Raw genomic sequence first — 16,698 nt, forward strand, 5'->3', positions numbered from 1 at the left:
AGCAGGAAGTTTAGACAGTGTCATGTGACAACTTGCTGGGGCTGCCTACTGGACCCTAGCAGCGGGAAATTTAGACAGTGTCACATGACAACTAGCTGGGGCTGCCTGCTGGAGCCTAGCAGCAGATATAAAAAGGGGAACTTGACATGACGATCAGTCGGACGCTGACACTCGATGCTGCATCGAAGAGGCCAGGGAATAGAAGAAAGAAGACATGCACCCAACACCAGAGCTGAAGACACCTGTCCACTTGCAACAAACTGACATCCCATTCAGAGGGAAGCTGGCCCTCAGACTCCTGGGATGCAAGACATCACTATCTTACTGGAACCTTGTTGTAACCGACGGAGTGCCATGGTAAATACAGTAACTTTAAATTGGAATGGAAAAATTCTTTAAAATTATTCTAAATTTAGACCAGATTAAGTAAATCAAACTAAGTCCCTCTCAACAACAACATTTATTATCATCATTATTATTTACTAATATTATTATCATCATTAACATTCTATTGTTCTTGAATATCCATTGTAAAAAGGTCTTAATTCCTTAGAGGCTAGGTGTTGTGGAGAAAAACCATTTTTCTTTTCTAACAGAATCTGAAGAAATTGCAACCAAATTTAAGAAAATAAAACTTGATTTCAATGATATAAAAATTGCACAAATGTATTTGAAGGAATTAAAATAAACTTACCGCACATCAGAATCCCAATTCTGCAAGAGGTAAAAAAGGGAAATTATAGTTCCAAGAAAATATAAACAATTATATCAAAACAAAACTAATTCCACCAAAGACATCTCTACATGTCAGACATAGGAGTCACTTCTCCAAGACATTTTATTCACTTATTTATATCCAAAGCTGTTATTTGGATCCAATTCAGTCCTTATGATCAAAACTATTCCAGTCATAAGCACCTTGTCTTTTAGAAACAAAATCCTAACCTTTTTTCTTTCTTTTCTTTTAAAACATTCGTAAATTACACAATGCTCCCACTGTATACAACAGTGAAGTTTAAATGGATTTGGGTCATCAGTGATATGTTAAAAGGACATCACAGAGCCTCGGATGGGATCCAAAGAAGTGATTCCCCAATTAATATTCTCCTTCTAACAAGATGCTTTCTTTAATTTTCATTCAGATATTTACAGGTAAAATACAATCTTGTCTTCAGTTAAATTTTCAGTGATAAAAAAAAAAGCAAATAACTGATACTCCATAATAATAAACTAGATTTCAATACGTAATTTAAACAAAATATTTAGCAAATTTTGAAATCTAAACATGAAATCTTTTTTGCTAAAATAAATGAAATTCTAATACCAAACATTTCATTTGATCAAAACTTAGATTATATAATCTAACAATAGTTATTGGCAACAAACAAACTTGCTGTATTAAATGGCAAATATTTACTCTTACTAAAAAGTATTGGCAACGAGAGTAAATAGTTAAGAGAGAAAACGTAAATGTGAGAACATTCCAGACAAAATGGTCTCCACCAAGCACGACATAACAGCCATGAGGGCCACATTGTGACATCATTCAACATCAGGTGAGCCACACTATAAAAGAAATTGAAGGTAATTTGTTAGGCATACCATTGAGAAAAGTCCTACAGGCTACATGTGACCCCGTGGCCATAGTCTGCCCACAACTGGTCCCCACTGTTAACCAAGCTAACAATTCTAATGACAATATATTAGTTATCAACATATGAAATGAATAAAAGAAATATTTGAATAAAGTGAAAATCATATTGTTATAAATGAATATGTAATACGAAAATACAAAACTTACTTCATTTAATCCAATGCTGGCAGATGTATGTTTAACTAAAACAGAAAATAGCAAATATGTCACACACTGACAAACCACAGCACTTTATAACTAATTCTGAGACTCTTCTAATATTTTCATTAAAATCTATTATAATCAAAGAAGTGTAAACGAGTACATATTTTGTCCTCCGTTATTCATGTCTACACAGTAAACAAAGTGTGCGAATAAATATCTGGCTATTTCCATCTGCAGAACAGTCTTAATATGCTATGTGTATAATGATGGCAAAGCACAGACGCCTGGAGTCTTGGAATAACATTTGTGGACTGTCTCTCAATTCTCTAATGTTTTTGTCTTCAATTTACTTAGCTAAATGAGTGATAATTACAGATGTACTCACTCACTAATTATTGCAAACAACAAATTTATCAAGATTTCTAACTCTAATAATCAACTAAACTAACATGGAGTCTAAGAAAAACTTGAATCTTGAGAATATTGATAAAATAGAAGCAAGGCTAATTATACATTTTAACTAAAATAATTGTTTATAGATTTCATTAAGTCTAAACTTATTAAATCAAATCATTGAGCTATTTGGCATTAATGCAATTATCAAAAGATACTCTAGGTCCTACAATTACAAACTGTTCAATTGAAAATTTAAAGCCTGCTGCTTTAAATATGTCCAAGTTTAACTAATTGTAACGTGTGCAACATCTTGACTGATGATAAGCGACAGATTTTATAATTTCACATGATTATTGTGGGCTGGATAGGAAACTCTTTCATTTAACTACCTGCCTCAGCACGGCCGCACTCCAATGAGTGAAACCAGTAAAAAATAAAAGTGGCGAATTGACAAAGTCAACATAGTATTGGGCAGAGGTAAAGAATACGCACACCACCTGGTTTCGACGGAAACCCTAACCCTAAACACCGGGTGTGAGTATTCTTCGCCGAGCAATGTCTTTTCTAGAGTTTAGTGTTCTGAGTTCAATTTTTGCCTTTTAACCTTTCGGAATCAATAAAGAAGTAGTCCCGTTGTAAAGGGCTCTTTCTCTCTCTCTCCCAAGAATTGAGAGCCTAAGGTAATACAAGGTGGATGTTGCCATACAAAATCTGGTTCAGTGGTCAGAAATAGACTGGACAATGAAAAGAATCCCTGTCCAGACAGTTACACTGCCTCGCACACAATTGTCTTGCTCTTCTGAGTGTTCAATATGGTTCTCAACGAAGTGGTGGGGGCGGTTGTATAGACCTGGGACAACAAATCTTTTACGAAGATTAAATAAAATGTGAAAATAACGTTCGTATTAAATATATGAGATACGACATTCGTGCCATACAAATAAATCCTCAATTAATCATATCGCCTGCCGTTTCATGAGATATTAAGAAAGCAAATAAACAGGTGACCGGTTTCGACTGATTTATTTTAGTTTCAACCGTTACCTCTTCTAATTTATTTTGTCACTGAAATAAAGTCAGAGCAGAATTGACCTCTACGGCGAAAGATTGTAGGATTAGTGTTTGGGAAAGCAAAGTTCACAAAACTGGGGGAAATCATTCGCATGTTTCTGCTTAAAGTCACGACTTGGTTTGATAAATAATGAATGGAAATAAAGATTCATTCTTTGAATATTTCCAAATAAGGAAAGATGTATCGGTTTACTTAATGGGAAAATATAAAACAATTTCAATCTTACTCAGGATATGAAGTAGGCCATGCTTTAAATTACGGATTTCTGGCATCGAGTTTTCCACTTCGTTCTGAATGAGATGACATCCTCGCTTTTTCGGTGGAACAGAGATGATTCTTTGGTGCCAAACTGGAACCGACATTTTCGCCGCAAAGTAAATTACGATTTATCTCCCTTTATTTCAAGGGAGATAACTAAAAGCTCGGCTTGGAACTGTTGCACTTTCAAAGAAATCTTTTTTTTCTTTTTCTTTGAAACGTTCTCAGCTAGTATTGTAGAAATATTTGAGGCGAAAGGGTGCCACTCTACCATTTCAAAGGTTGGCATTCTTATCTCTCTGGTGACAAGTTTTAGCCCTCAACGTCCATTTTGTTGCTATGTAGAAGTAATTTCTTTAGTTAATACATTGTCTGGCAACTGTGGTGGGATAAAAGTCATCCTTCCGTTCTGAAGTAATAATAATAATAATGAATTGTTGTATAAAGCTCAGACCCCTTATGTTATGGTTTACTCAAAAGAGAAAGGGTTACAGCCCATAACTTTTGACAGCATTTCTGAGACTTGGTTCCACAGCTCACAACAGAGCTGACTCTTCTAGAGTGACGTAGGTGTTAAATTTCAGGAATGAATTCAGTTCAACAAGAACAGTCCCTCCAACAGATTTACATTGTTTCTGTCGACCAAATTTCTCTCGTAAAACAAATGAATGAATGTACCTTGTCTGACGTCATCACTCCTCCTATACCTTGTGCCTTATCCCTCCCCCCCCACTTCTGATCTATCCTCCTTCCTCACCTTTCCATACTGATATTTCCTCACACCACCACCCTTATTCATTACCCACTGCATTCACTCCTACCTCGATCCTTAACCATCTCTTACTCCTCCCCTCACACTCTTATGAAAGTACCCACTCTCTCCTCTGCTCCCCACGTCCCACTCTCTGCCTCTCATCTCTTATGCACACTTTCTTGTACCCAGACACTTTGCTCTGGCATTCCCTCACTCCCATCTACTTCCACTCCCCTCTATATATCAAGTGGAGAGTAGCCATGTCTCTCCTCTATAGTAGGAAGCCTATGCTTGTCCCTCTATCATACTTTAGCCTTTCAACTGGCATAAAAAAAAACACCACCTCCCCCTCTCAAATACTTCACCCACCCATCCCCACTCAGTAGGAAGAGATTTTCTCTTGCAATTTACTTACCAACCTCACTAGCGCCAGTGGCAAGAGAACACCCGTCCAGTAACACTTTGCAAAATGGTTGGTTTTTAAGGAAGGGCATCCAGACCGCCTTACTCACCATCGAAGGCATTTTGTGTGTATGTGTTTGTCTGCACATGCGCAAAGGTGTGTATGTTTGTGTCTCCTTGTCTCGACATGTTAGTTAGGGTTAGTTGTGTGTAGCTAAGAGAGAAAACATGTTAAAAAGACGGGTCGGTTCCTCTCCAATTTTTTTGTAAATTCTTAAATATATCTCCTTCTCTGTATATATATACTACCAAACAAATATGATTTTTATTGAACTCCTAATACTTTTTGTTCAATACTCTCTTGTAAACTGTTTTTAACATTTTCTTATTATTATCAAAGAATGTATATATGTATTTTAATACTTTTGTGACAACCAGTACTTAGTACAACAAAGCTTTACATTTTACTTTTGACAATCTTTTTCTAAAAAAGTGAATAAACATCTTTAAAATTGCATTTTCAAACCATCTTTCATATATATTTCCACTCGTGCGGTATCTTACAACTTTACTTTCTTATAGATATATATATATATATAGTGCGTGTATAAACACAAACATTTTTATGCAAACACACACGTGTATATAATTCATATAAATACAAACATATATATTTATATAACCACAAATCCCTTCAGGTAGAAACTCCATATGATGTACCCAGTGTAAACTATGGACACATAAAAAGTGCAGCAATATCAAAGGAAGGTTAACTGAGAAAGTAGTTTTTGTGTGTGGTAGAAGAACAGGTGCAATATTCACTGGAAATGTGCAGAAAACAACTTCTGCCACATTCCAGGGAGAAAAACTAGAAGTAGTTGATAGCTTCCATTACCTAGGTGACCAAGTCAGTAGTGGGGCAGGGTACACTGAAAGTGTAGCTGCTAGAATAAGAATAGCCTGGGCAAAGTTCAGAGAGCTCTTACCTCGGCTGGTGACAAAGGGTCTCTCGCTCAGAATAAAAGGCAGACTGCATGACGCATGTGTACGAACAGCCATGCTACATGACAGTGAAACATGGGCCGTGACAGCTGAGGGCATGCGTAAGCTCGCAAGAAATGAAGCTAGTATGCTCCAATGGATGTGTAATGTCAGCGTGCATACTCAACAGAGTGTAAGTACCTTGAGAGAAAAGTTGGACCTAAGAAGCATCAGATGTGGTGTGCAAGAGAGACAATTGCGCTGGTATGGTCATGTGACGAGAATGGATGAGGATAGCTGTGTGAAAAAGTGCCACACCCTAGCAGTTGAGGGAAACTGTGGAAGAGGTAGGCCCAGGAAGACCTGGGATGAGGTGGTGAGACATGACCTTCGAACATTGGGCCTCACCGAGGCAATGACTTCTGACCGAGACCTTTGGAAATATGCTATGCTTGAGAAGACCCGACAAGCCAAATGAGACCATAACCCGTGGCCTTTGCCAGGAGTGTAGTCAGCCCACTTATGTGTACCTTTCCTTCATTTCACACTAAACTCTGCTTGCGAAGACCTGTTGAGGCAAGTGAAATCAAAATCAAATCAAATTTGCAAATTCAATGACTGGCACCCATGCCAGTGGAGCGCTAAGGGCACCGTCCAAACGTGACCGCTGCCAGAGCAGCTGACTGGCTTCCGTGCCCGTGGCACGTAAAAAGCACCATCCAAACGTGTTTGTTATCAGCATTGCCTTACTGGCACTTATGCCGGTGGCATGTGAGAAAACATTCGAGTGAGGTCGTTGCCAGTGCTACTGGACTGGCTCCTGTGCAGGTGGCACGCAAAAAACACCACTTGAGTGTGGTTGTTGCCAGTACCAGCTGAGTGGCCCTCGTGCCGGTGTCACGTAAAAAGCACCCACTACATTCTTGGAGTGGTTGGCATTAGGAAGGGCATGCAGCTGTAGAAACTCTGCCAGATCAGATTGGAGCCTGGTTTAGCCATCTGGTTCACCAGTCCTCAGTCAAATCCTCCAACCGATGCCAGCATGGAAGGCGGACGCTAAACGATGATGATGATGATGATACCTGCATCTATATATACACATATAAGAACTGCATGAATTTACCAAAGCATTTAAAACATTTCCATTTACCAAACTGAGGTGGAAGCCAGCAGAAGTCCTGTATAAAAAGAAACTATTACTTGACATGAAATTTCTGATGGATTCAATAGATCCAAATGTGCTTTCTTTTGGCAGAAATTGAAAAATAACCATTTATGGAGGACAAACCTTCTCTTGAGATAAACTTCAATACACACACACACACAAGAAAAAAGCCAATTCTTTTTATTCTATGCAAGAAATTATCTTGGAAGAATGAAACACCAATTTATGAAGTTAGAGTTTTATTCTCAACGGAATTCACAGGGATGTTACAAAAAATAAGTTATCTTTGCTGAAACTCTACACAAAAATTATATATTTTTTACAAAAAATTTTGTAATTTTTTTTTTTCTTTTTTTAATATCAGCCAGTTTGGTCCTCACAACTTGTGTGATGCCAGAGAATACACAAAGAAAACCTTGAAGACACTACTTCTACTCTCAATGTTTGGATCATGACTGAGGGATTAATACAACCATACTGTGTCATGACAGCCATTAATCCTGTAGAATGGACAAGACAGTGAAGTCTTCCATAAATGAGGAACAGAGATGTCAACTTCAATTCTTTACAAATCTCCAGAACCAAACTTAGCATCATGACCAAAACCACGAGTAAGAACTTCATAGACATATCATCCGTTATATCTGAAATCTATAAAAGTTAATTGAAACAACATTAATTCTTTCCACTCTGACACTCTTCTAACAGATTGTCCTTGGAGGAAATATTTTCTGGACATGAGAGCAGCTCATGGACATTCTAATCCCTTGATATTAAGTTTCTTTCTCATAAGGCATTGTCTTATCTAGTTCAATGAAGTTAATGTCAAAAATGGTAAGAAAACCAGGAAAATCATTGGTGCAATTGTTGATTAATATGGCAAGTTTCAGCTGCTACTGCGTTGTATGACAAGTTTAAATAAAAACCTTTTAATTCTGTTAGTCTTTCAAGAGTTTTACAGTTCTATATTTAAGAGATGAGGAATTATGTACATTATTTACATTTGACAGATATTTGTCCTCATCTTGTTTGTTGTTAACACAACGTTTCGGCTGATATACCCTCCAGCCTTCATCAGGTGTATTGGGGAAAACTGACCTGAATAATAATAATAATAATAATATCGAAAAATACCTTAGGAACGAGAACCAAAGTTCGAAATTTCCCCAAGACACCTGATGAAGGCTGGAGGGTATATCAGCCGAAACGTTGTGATAACAACAAACAAGATGAGGACAAATATCCGTCAAATGTAAATAATGTATCAAGAGTTTTGTTTTGAACTAAACTGAATAAAGATTATAAAACCCTGCCTATAAATGATGCTGTTGTGTAGCACCAGGTGAGCCCTGAACAAAAAGTCCTCTGATACGTTGGTCGTTAGCTGAATGATAAGGCACAAACTACAAATCTATCTTCCTAATTATACTGTGTCTCTAAAGACATGCATTTAGGAAGAATAAGCATGCAGGCTGATTGTGGTACTCTTCATGATCCAGTTTATTTTTGTAAGGGAAGCTGGAATATTATTTGTGAAGCAGTTGTACAAAAAGATGAAGTTCAAGGAAGAGCTTTTGCAGTTGGCACAGTGATGTATATATACATGTATGTGTGTGTGTGTATATGTTTGTGTGACGTATGAAGTGTTTAAGATGATGTTACCATATTACATCTTTCGTTAACTTTACTATTTGAAATCCAGGTTTTGAGTGCACTGAAATCTCCCTCAATCTTGGTGCAGGGTACTCTACCTGGATTGTGTAACCTAGAATATAATGCAATAAACAACTGCTTGTTTTGTACCATACAAAAGAATCAACAACTTGACAACATACTATCTCTTGTTAAGGAAACTGGTGTAGAAGCACCATAATCAACTGTTACAAGAGTTTACAAGAGATGCCTTACAGAGGAATAATTACAGACGTATTAAATTGCTGGGCCAGGTGATGAAAGTCACTGAAAGAGTCATAGACGAAGTAATTAAGAAGAGAGTTAACCCAGATGAAACGCAGTTTAGTCTCGTGCTGGAAAGAAACCCTACTGTTGCTCTCTTTATAGTTTGGCAACGACAGGAGGAATATTTAGAAAAGAGTCAGTTGTTCTTAGCATTTGTCTTAGTCTTTGAGAGGGTGCCTCACTGTCTCATCTGGGGGTTGTTGCAGAAGCTAGGAGTAGAAGATTGGCTAGTGAGTCCCAGTCAAATTATGTACAGGGGTGCTGTCAGCAAAGTGGGTTAGCAATGAGTTCAGTGATGAATTTAGAGTGTGCAGAGGTAGGTGTGTTCATCAGGCTTTGGCTGTCAATCCACTCATACTCAACATGGTCCTCCAAACCAGAAGACTTAAAAACTGGCTACCCATGGGAACTCCTCTATGCTGATGACCTTGTCCTTATGAATGAAACTGTAGTAGAATTAAAAATGAAAACTTCAGGTGTAGAAGCAAAACCTGGAATCAAGGGGTCTTAAAGTTAACTTAGCAAAGACCAAAGTTCTAGTTAGCATGAAAACAGACAGGACACTAACCTGTTTGGGTAAATGGCCCTGTTCTATATGTAGATAAGGTGAAGGTAGAAATTTTATATGGTGTATTCAAGGCAGACTATGGACACTAACAGGTACAGTGGAATCACAGGAAGGTTAACAGAGAAAGTAGAATATGTGGCAGATGCATAGATGTAATAAACACTAAGAGCACAAGGAAATTAGATGTTCTGGAATGCCTGGTGAGCTTCCTACATGTTGCAAATAGTTTCAGTCAGCTGAGTGATCTAATTAGCAGTGGAGGATGAAGCTTTAAAAATATAGTTGCTAGAATAAGAACTGTACAATGCCTATGTACAGACATCAATGCTACATGGTTGTGAAACTTGAACTGTGAAGACCAGAAAGAAATGAAACCAACATGTTCTGATGGATGTGCAATATCAGTGTGCATGTAGAACAAAGTACAAATGTGGTGAAAGAGGCATCAAATGTGGTGTAAAGGAGAGAAAACTGCTGGTTAGGGTTATGTGGATGGGGTTAGGGTGACTATATTAAGGAGTGTTGATTGCTAAATGTGAAAGAAGCCTAAGTAGGAGGGGAACCCAGGGAGACATACGATGAAGTGGTGAAGATTGACCTCTCAGACGAGAGGACAGGCGACCAAGATGAATGATGTCCTATGCTTCAGAATAATTATCCATCTCAGCAGAGTTGAAGTTTTGCCAAACCTTTCCCCACCTCAACCCATTCTTGTGTGGTAACCTATTTCCTTCCTTCACTTTGCCTCCAGTGAACTAGTCCTCTCTGCATCCAGCTCATCCTCTCTTTCGAATCATGTCACACCATTCTCATACACTCCTTTAAGCAACTGCTGGATGCCCTTCCTAATGCCAACCACTCCGAGAGTGTAGTGGGTGCTTTTTACGTGCCAGTCTGGTGGTACTGGCAATGGCCACGCTCAAATGGTGTTTTTTTGCGTGCCACTTGCACAGGAGTTAGTCCAATGTTTTGTTTACATGCCACTGGCACAAGTGCCAGTAAGGCAAAGCTGGAAACGATCGCACTCAAATGGTGCTTTTTACGTGATATGTATATATATATATATATATATATATATTTGTTGTTTAATCTGGCTATTTTGAAAGTGTGCATTTCTAGTGTTGCCTTTCATCAGAGAATGTCATTTGTACAATGAATACAAGACCTGAACTGCTTCAAGTATTTTATGAATGGATACTGGTCAGACCTGTGACAAGGGAGATAACAATGGATAAACCTGTGCTTATCATTGCTGTTGCTGTGGCCCTTGCAAGTTTCTCCTCATCAAAACGTGTATTTTCTTGGAGTATTTGTAAATGGGGATGTCCATTAGTGGTTATCTGGACATATTGGAAAACACATTTATCAGTGTTTTAGCATTCATTTTGTAAACTGACATTTTTTGATGGTGCTTGTACATGTTGGTAAGAACATTTCTATGTCACTGACCAACATTGAAGCCACACAACCCCTTCATGTCTAGCCGGTTACTTATCCTCTATGTTAAACAATGTTTAAGACTGCAAGATAACATCTTAGAAAGATTTGTCTTAAATTTCTTACAGGCCAAGTGACTGCATATAAGAGGAGCATTCTTCCACTCCATAGGTGTTGCCTTACCTAACACAAGTGTGTGTGTGTGTGTGTGTGTGTGTGTTGATGCCAATCATTTGAAAGTTCACTCTTGTGCTTCCCACTGACTCCAATTACACCAGATTTTACAGAACAGAAGGTGAAGGAGCCTTTAGATAACCAACTGATTTGCTGTTAATGATGCACTGTTTGTTATCTTTTGTCATTAATAATGCACCAATAAAGATACTAAACATTTTGGACCCTTACTCTGGACAGGCACAGATATAAACAGCATCAACATAAAAGTGTTAAACTACAAAAAATAAAAAGTCACACAAGCAATTCTTCCTAGAGAAATAAATCTACTTTAAATCTTGTCTCCAATATTGGTAACATTTTAAAATCTGGAATGTCTCATTGTCTGTTACCTTCATTTTATTTTTTTTTGTCTTCTTTCACATTTTCTTCTATTTTCATTGAAATCAATGTTCTGAGTTTATAATTGGTAGCAGATTCTTATTGAAACAGAAGACTGCTACCCCTGGGTGTTTATGAAATGGTAATGAGAAAGTGATAAATGTGGAGTGCTGATGAAAAAATATCTACATTAGTATTTGCTTGAAATCAATAAGAAATAATCAAGAAATAGTTATTTATTCTGAGAAAAACAATCCATGATTTGATATAATTTCTTACATAACCACAAAGCTTTCTGATTTATAAGGAAACGTAAAAGACACTTGTTTTGTATTTGTGAAGTGAAATAGTTGTACATGACGCTGATCCAACAGCCAAAAGATTCTTAAGTAGTTTCATGATAACATGCTAGCATTAACCCTTTAGCAATTAAATTGGCCAAATCTGGGCTCTCACATCTACCCTACAATGTAATCCTAAAAATACTTTATTGCATTTGAATCTATAAAAAGTGATGATCTAACGATACAAACAATACACAAATACCAGACATGATAGAAATGCAGGCTAAATTGTTACTGCATTTATATATTAATGTTAAGGGCTTCAAAAATTATCTCTACAAATCATATTAAAATGGGTTGTGCTTTGAATCTTAAAAATAATCTTTGTCTTCAGGTGGTCAACCATTGCCAAACAGAAACTACGGTATTAATGGACTTTCCTCCAAGAACTATATTCCCATTTGACACCATCATCACAGGCCAAACACGGGAGGGAACTGGCTGGAAGTAACCAACATCAGTTTATCTATACAGCCATGGGTTACACATGTTATGGCCTCATGTAGATCCATGGAGCTTGGCATCCTGAGCTCAGTTTTTGTCATATCTCCTTCTACTTGGTCAAAAAAAAAAGACATTTGACCTCCCTTCACCCAAATATCAGCTTGGCACAGACCAGTGCAGTCTTATCTCTAACACACAAAGGCTCATCTGATGTTCTCTCTTTCTTTGGGGGATTATACACTGACATTAGACATCCAACAGAGCATGCTTGCCGCCTCATCTTTTTTTCTGCTTTCAGCCTTCACACATTCTGTGCATTGTGTGTGATGTTGCACACAAGGCTCCTGACATCTGTACTTGATTTCAAAGGAATCCTTTACTGCCAAGAAAGGTAACAGTTCTCCAAACCTTCCATGCCCACCTCCTCCTAATTCTGGCTAATTACACTTGCACAACCACCATTTCTGATGTTGATTTTTATACCACCGGAGACACCAACCCTATACTGATGCACATTAAGAGTCCCAAAGGATTAAACTGAGCAGAAAAGATGACAGACTGGGTTTGTTATAACAAAGAATACATTTAATAATTATCTCTCTACACTTATAAGAAATGCTTGCATTTTTCTTTTTCTTTAAAGATGTAACAAACTAAAATATTCTAATGTTGGCACAAGGCCAGCAATTTTCAGGGGAGGGGGGTAGTTGATTACATTGACCCCCAGTGCTCAACTGGTACCTATTTCACCAACCCCAAAAGGATGAAAAGTAAAGTCAGCCAAGGAAGAATTTGGACTCAAATGTAAAGAGCTAGAAGACAAAATGCCACTAGGCATTTTGTCCAACCTGCTAATGGTTCTGCCAGATTACAGTTCACAACCTTCAATGCAAAGTGGGGTTACCTTGGTATAAGATCTAACATGCTTCAGAGTATATATATATAAATCTTGATTAAACATTTTTTATTCCACTACTTTGTGAAAAATGAATTTTTTGTAGTTTGTTTATTATTTTGGATTCCTGAAAATGAGATTATTAAAATTGTGAAAAAGTAAAAGAAAAAAGAGAGGTAATAGTAAAGAAGAGAGAAAGATAAAGTGAGAGCAAGATAAAGGGCTTCTTTATAAAGTTTATTCCTTTGAATTACATTGATATAAAGAAACACAGTTTTGAAATGTCATTTTTAAGAGTTAACTTCTAAATAATAAATGTAGAGAAACCAATATATTTGATCAGTGGCAGATAAATATGGGAGAATATTCCTCTCTGAAGATCGTAACAGATGAAGATGACAAGGAGGATTCCACTTGAAAAATTTCCAACCACAACAATCAAAACTAAAGAATATTTTTTAGTAACAGACCTTGAAAACTACCGTTCCAAATTGCAAAGTCAATGGATATGAAAAGGAACCAATGAACACTACCACCACCAATGACAGAGATAAGAGTTGTAGTAGTAGTAGTAGTAGTAGCCATAATAATAATAATGATAATTGTAGCAGTACTAATTGTTACAGTAATCAGAAAAGCATAAGGTTAAAAGCCAATAAGTTAAATAAAACAAACTTCATGAATGACATTTATAGAGAGGATGAAATATGAATGACAGTGAAAATGTTTGACAGCAACGAATAGGAAAAGAAACAACACAACAAAGAAAAATATTAAGAAAAAAAACAAAGGTGAGTTGTGTTTCTAAATAGATTTTTTTCTCTCTCTCTGATAAATTCTAATATTAATAATCAAAATACAAAGATGGTTATATGCTAATTACCTAGATGCTTAAAATGTAAGAAAAACATGAAAATTAGGGAGCAGAGTTTGGTGGACCACAAAGTGTGATAATCTTCCATAGAACGACTCTGGCTTCTCCAGCTGCACACAAAAATAACCATGGATATCACACAATTATTATACAATGTATAAGCATTAGCGTTATTAAGTGTACATCTCAGGCTCAGCTTATATATGTGTGTATGTTATATATATATATATGTGTGTGTGTATGTATGTATATATTGCATTTCTATGAATATATTCTACAATATGATATGGCTTAACAACACATTATGATGACAAAACTATTCATGGATGCTCAGAACTTTTGACTTTATAGCCATTCCATTATCATTGGAATTTCTGATTAAATTTGTCTATACATACATACATACAGATACATACGCACACACACACACACACACACATATATATAAGTGTGTGCACATATATATATATATATATTGAAAACTTTAATGAACATTCTGAGCAAATTATTTCAGTTCTATAGCCTTAGATCAGAAAAAGATACACTTCAAAATAATGGAAATGAAAGCTAAAATGAAATTTGAGTGACAAGTAGATTCCTGTCACAAAACTGTGCAGACAATGTGACACAACAGAACTGATATCATTCTTGAGATGCACCAAATTCTCAATCAGGATTTTATTTGATATCTCTACAGAAACTCTTGAAATCTTGTCTGTTGCTTCCTAATCCCTAAGAATTGAAATCAAGAATTTTTACAAGGGCCCTACACTAATAAGGATATCAATAGAGAAAGTAAAGAATAAAGCTTCTCCACATTTCTCAAGTTATCTTCTGCTTGTTGTTATTGTGCATTTTTGCTAGCAAGCTGAATAAAATTTAACTTTACCATTCATTTTAATTATTTTCTGAATTTTAAACTGTGATAAATTTAGTGTGTGTGTGTGTATGTGTGTGTGTGTTTTATTAAGAAAAATAAGTAGAATCATTCTTTGCTGTCAGTGTTTTGAAGATTATGAAAGACAAAAGCAATTTTAACAAAAACTTCAAAACACATATGAACACATACAACAGTAAATCATCCAAAATACCAAACCAAAGTCTAGATTAATAATAGAAATGTTTTAAAATATTACTTTTAATTATGTAGCCATTAATGTCTATTAGATGTCTCAAGCATTTCGTTTGCTTTGTTGTTGTTTATTGTTAGAGTTGCTTATCTTTTTATAAATATTTCCAGGTTAGAAATAGATTTTTCAACTAATGTTAATTCTTATTCAAAAGGACCAATCAAATTTACACATAAATACTCTAACTACAATTGTCATAATAATAATAATAACAACAATATTATTATTAATTATAATAATAAATGGCAAACAAAATAAAAATCAACAATAATAATAGTGTTTATGGTGTTGATGATGATGAGGATGATGGTGATAAAGATGATTGCTGGGTTGAGCTGAAAAACAGGGAAGGACTGGATGGGACCAAGAACTAGTTATCAGTCATTGGTTTCTTTTAAGAATATTCAAAGAAGCACCGGATGGAGCCAAACATGAAAAGTGGAACTGAAATCTTCCAAAGTAGGGCTAACTAAAGAGTAATTTGATACAAGAATACATGAGGAATAATAAAGAGATGAAGTCAGCTTGCTCTAAAGGTGATTAGAGATGGGGGTGTGGGGTGGAATCACAACACAGTTACAGTTTTATATGTTATACAAAGCAAGCTGCTTAAAAGATATTGGGGGGAGAATGAATGCTGCAAGGTTACCAGTTGTCACCAAATAAATAGGCTTAAAATACATTTTTGGAAAAACTAGAACAAAATGAGTTCCTTCTATCAGCAGTTATTGTTTCCACTTCATTTCAAATGAAAATTGAAATAAAATAAAATGCAAATTTAGAATTCTTTTTCTGCACCTGCAGTGTTTTTTAACTGAATTGTGGGATAGAACTAACTATATATATATGTATGTATATATTAATATATATATGTATGTATGTGTCTGTGTGTATGTGTATATATATATATATATATATATATATATATATATATATATCATTTGCACACTAAGAAAACAAATTATTTATAAAGGCAGGAAAAGAGCAAACACTGACGTGAATGCTCATAAGTAGCTGAGGAACAAAACTCAGCATCATTATGTTATTGAGTCTGCCAATTCAATAAGTTAGTATTGCCCTGTTTCTGATTGAGACCAAAAGGGCAAGGAGAGGAAAAAAAAACAAAACATTTTAAACAGAATAGAAGAATATTAATGTTTAAATATATCAAATGATAAACAATCAACAGTAAACAACTATTTTCAAATGAACTCCAGCAAATTAGGTTTAAATTAAAAAAAATAAAACATGTAATCTTGACCAATCTTTTATGTCTGTGTGGGTTGTCTTCCCATTTGAAGAGAAACATTACAATGTTCCCCACTTATAATAACCAAACCTTTTCAGGAAAATGGCAAGGAATTTAACAGGAATATTTGGGGAAAAAATAAATGGAAGTTCAGATAGAAATTAACCTTCCTTTCTCCGACACTAAAAATATCGTGATAAATCCCAAAATATCTTGTGTTTATGGCAAAATATGTAAAGAATTAAAGTAAAATTTAAAATCTCCTACACCCTGCCCACTATAAATGAACAGTAGAAATGGCATCAACTAGGGTGATGGCTCAGTGCAGAATGTAAGCAGTACAATATAACAAATAAACATATATCTGTATATACATACAGAAGCGCATATATATATATATATATATATATATATATA

The 16,698-nt window shown here is 35.8% G+C and overlaps 1 protein-coding gene and 1 long non-coding RNA gene across 2 annotated transcripts in view; one reads left to right on the forward strand and one right to left on the reverse strand.

Moving 5' to 3' along the window:
* LOC106871272 (UPF0047 protein YjbQ) overlaps positions 1 to 4,252 on the reverse strand; it is a 12,582-nt gene extending 8,330 nt beyond the window's left edge. The window contains exons 1-3 of the mRNA XM_014917639.2: positions 3,493 to 4,252; positions 1,802 to 1,836; positions 695 to 714 (exon numbers count right to left, since the gene is read on the reverse strand). Coding sequence (XP_014773125.1) covers positions 695 to 714; positions 1,802 to 1,836; positions 3,493 to 3,628 — 191 coding nt within the window. The 5' untranslated portion in view covers positions 3,629 to 4,252. The remainder of the gene's footprint in view (positions 1 to 694; positions 715 to 1,801; positions 1,837 to 3,492) is intronic.
* A 45-nt stretch (positions 4,253 to 4,297) lies between these two features.
* LOC128248682 (uncharacterized) lies at positions 4,298 to 7,767 on the forward strand. The gene is made up of 2 exons (XR_008264834.1): positions 4,298 to 4,837; positions 7,191 to 7,767. It is a non-coding gene; the product is annotated as an uncharacterized LOC128248682 (long non-coding RNA).
* Positions 7,768 to 16,698: the final 8,931 nt, after the last annotated feature.

Source organism: Octopus bimaculoides, chromosome 9, assembly GCF_001194135.2.
Source record: "Octopus bimaculoides isolate UCB-OBI-ISO-001 chromosome 9, ASM119413v2, whole genome shotgun sequence".
NCBI lineage: Eukaryota > Metazoa > Mollusca > Cephalopoda > Octopoda > Octopodidae > Octopus > Octopus bimaculoides.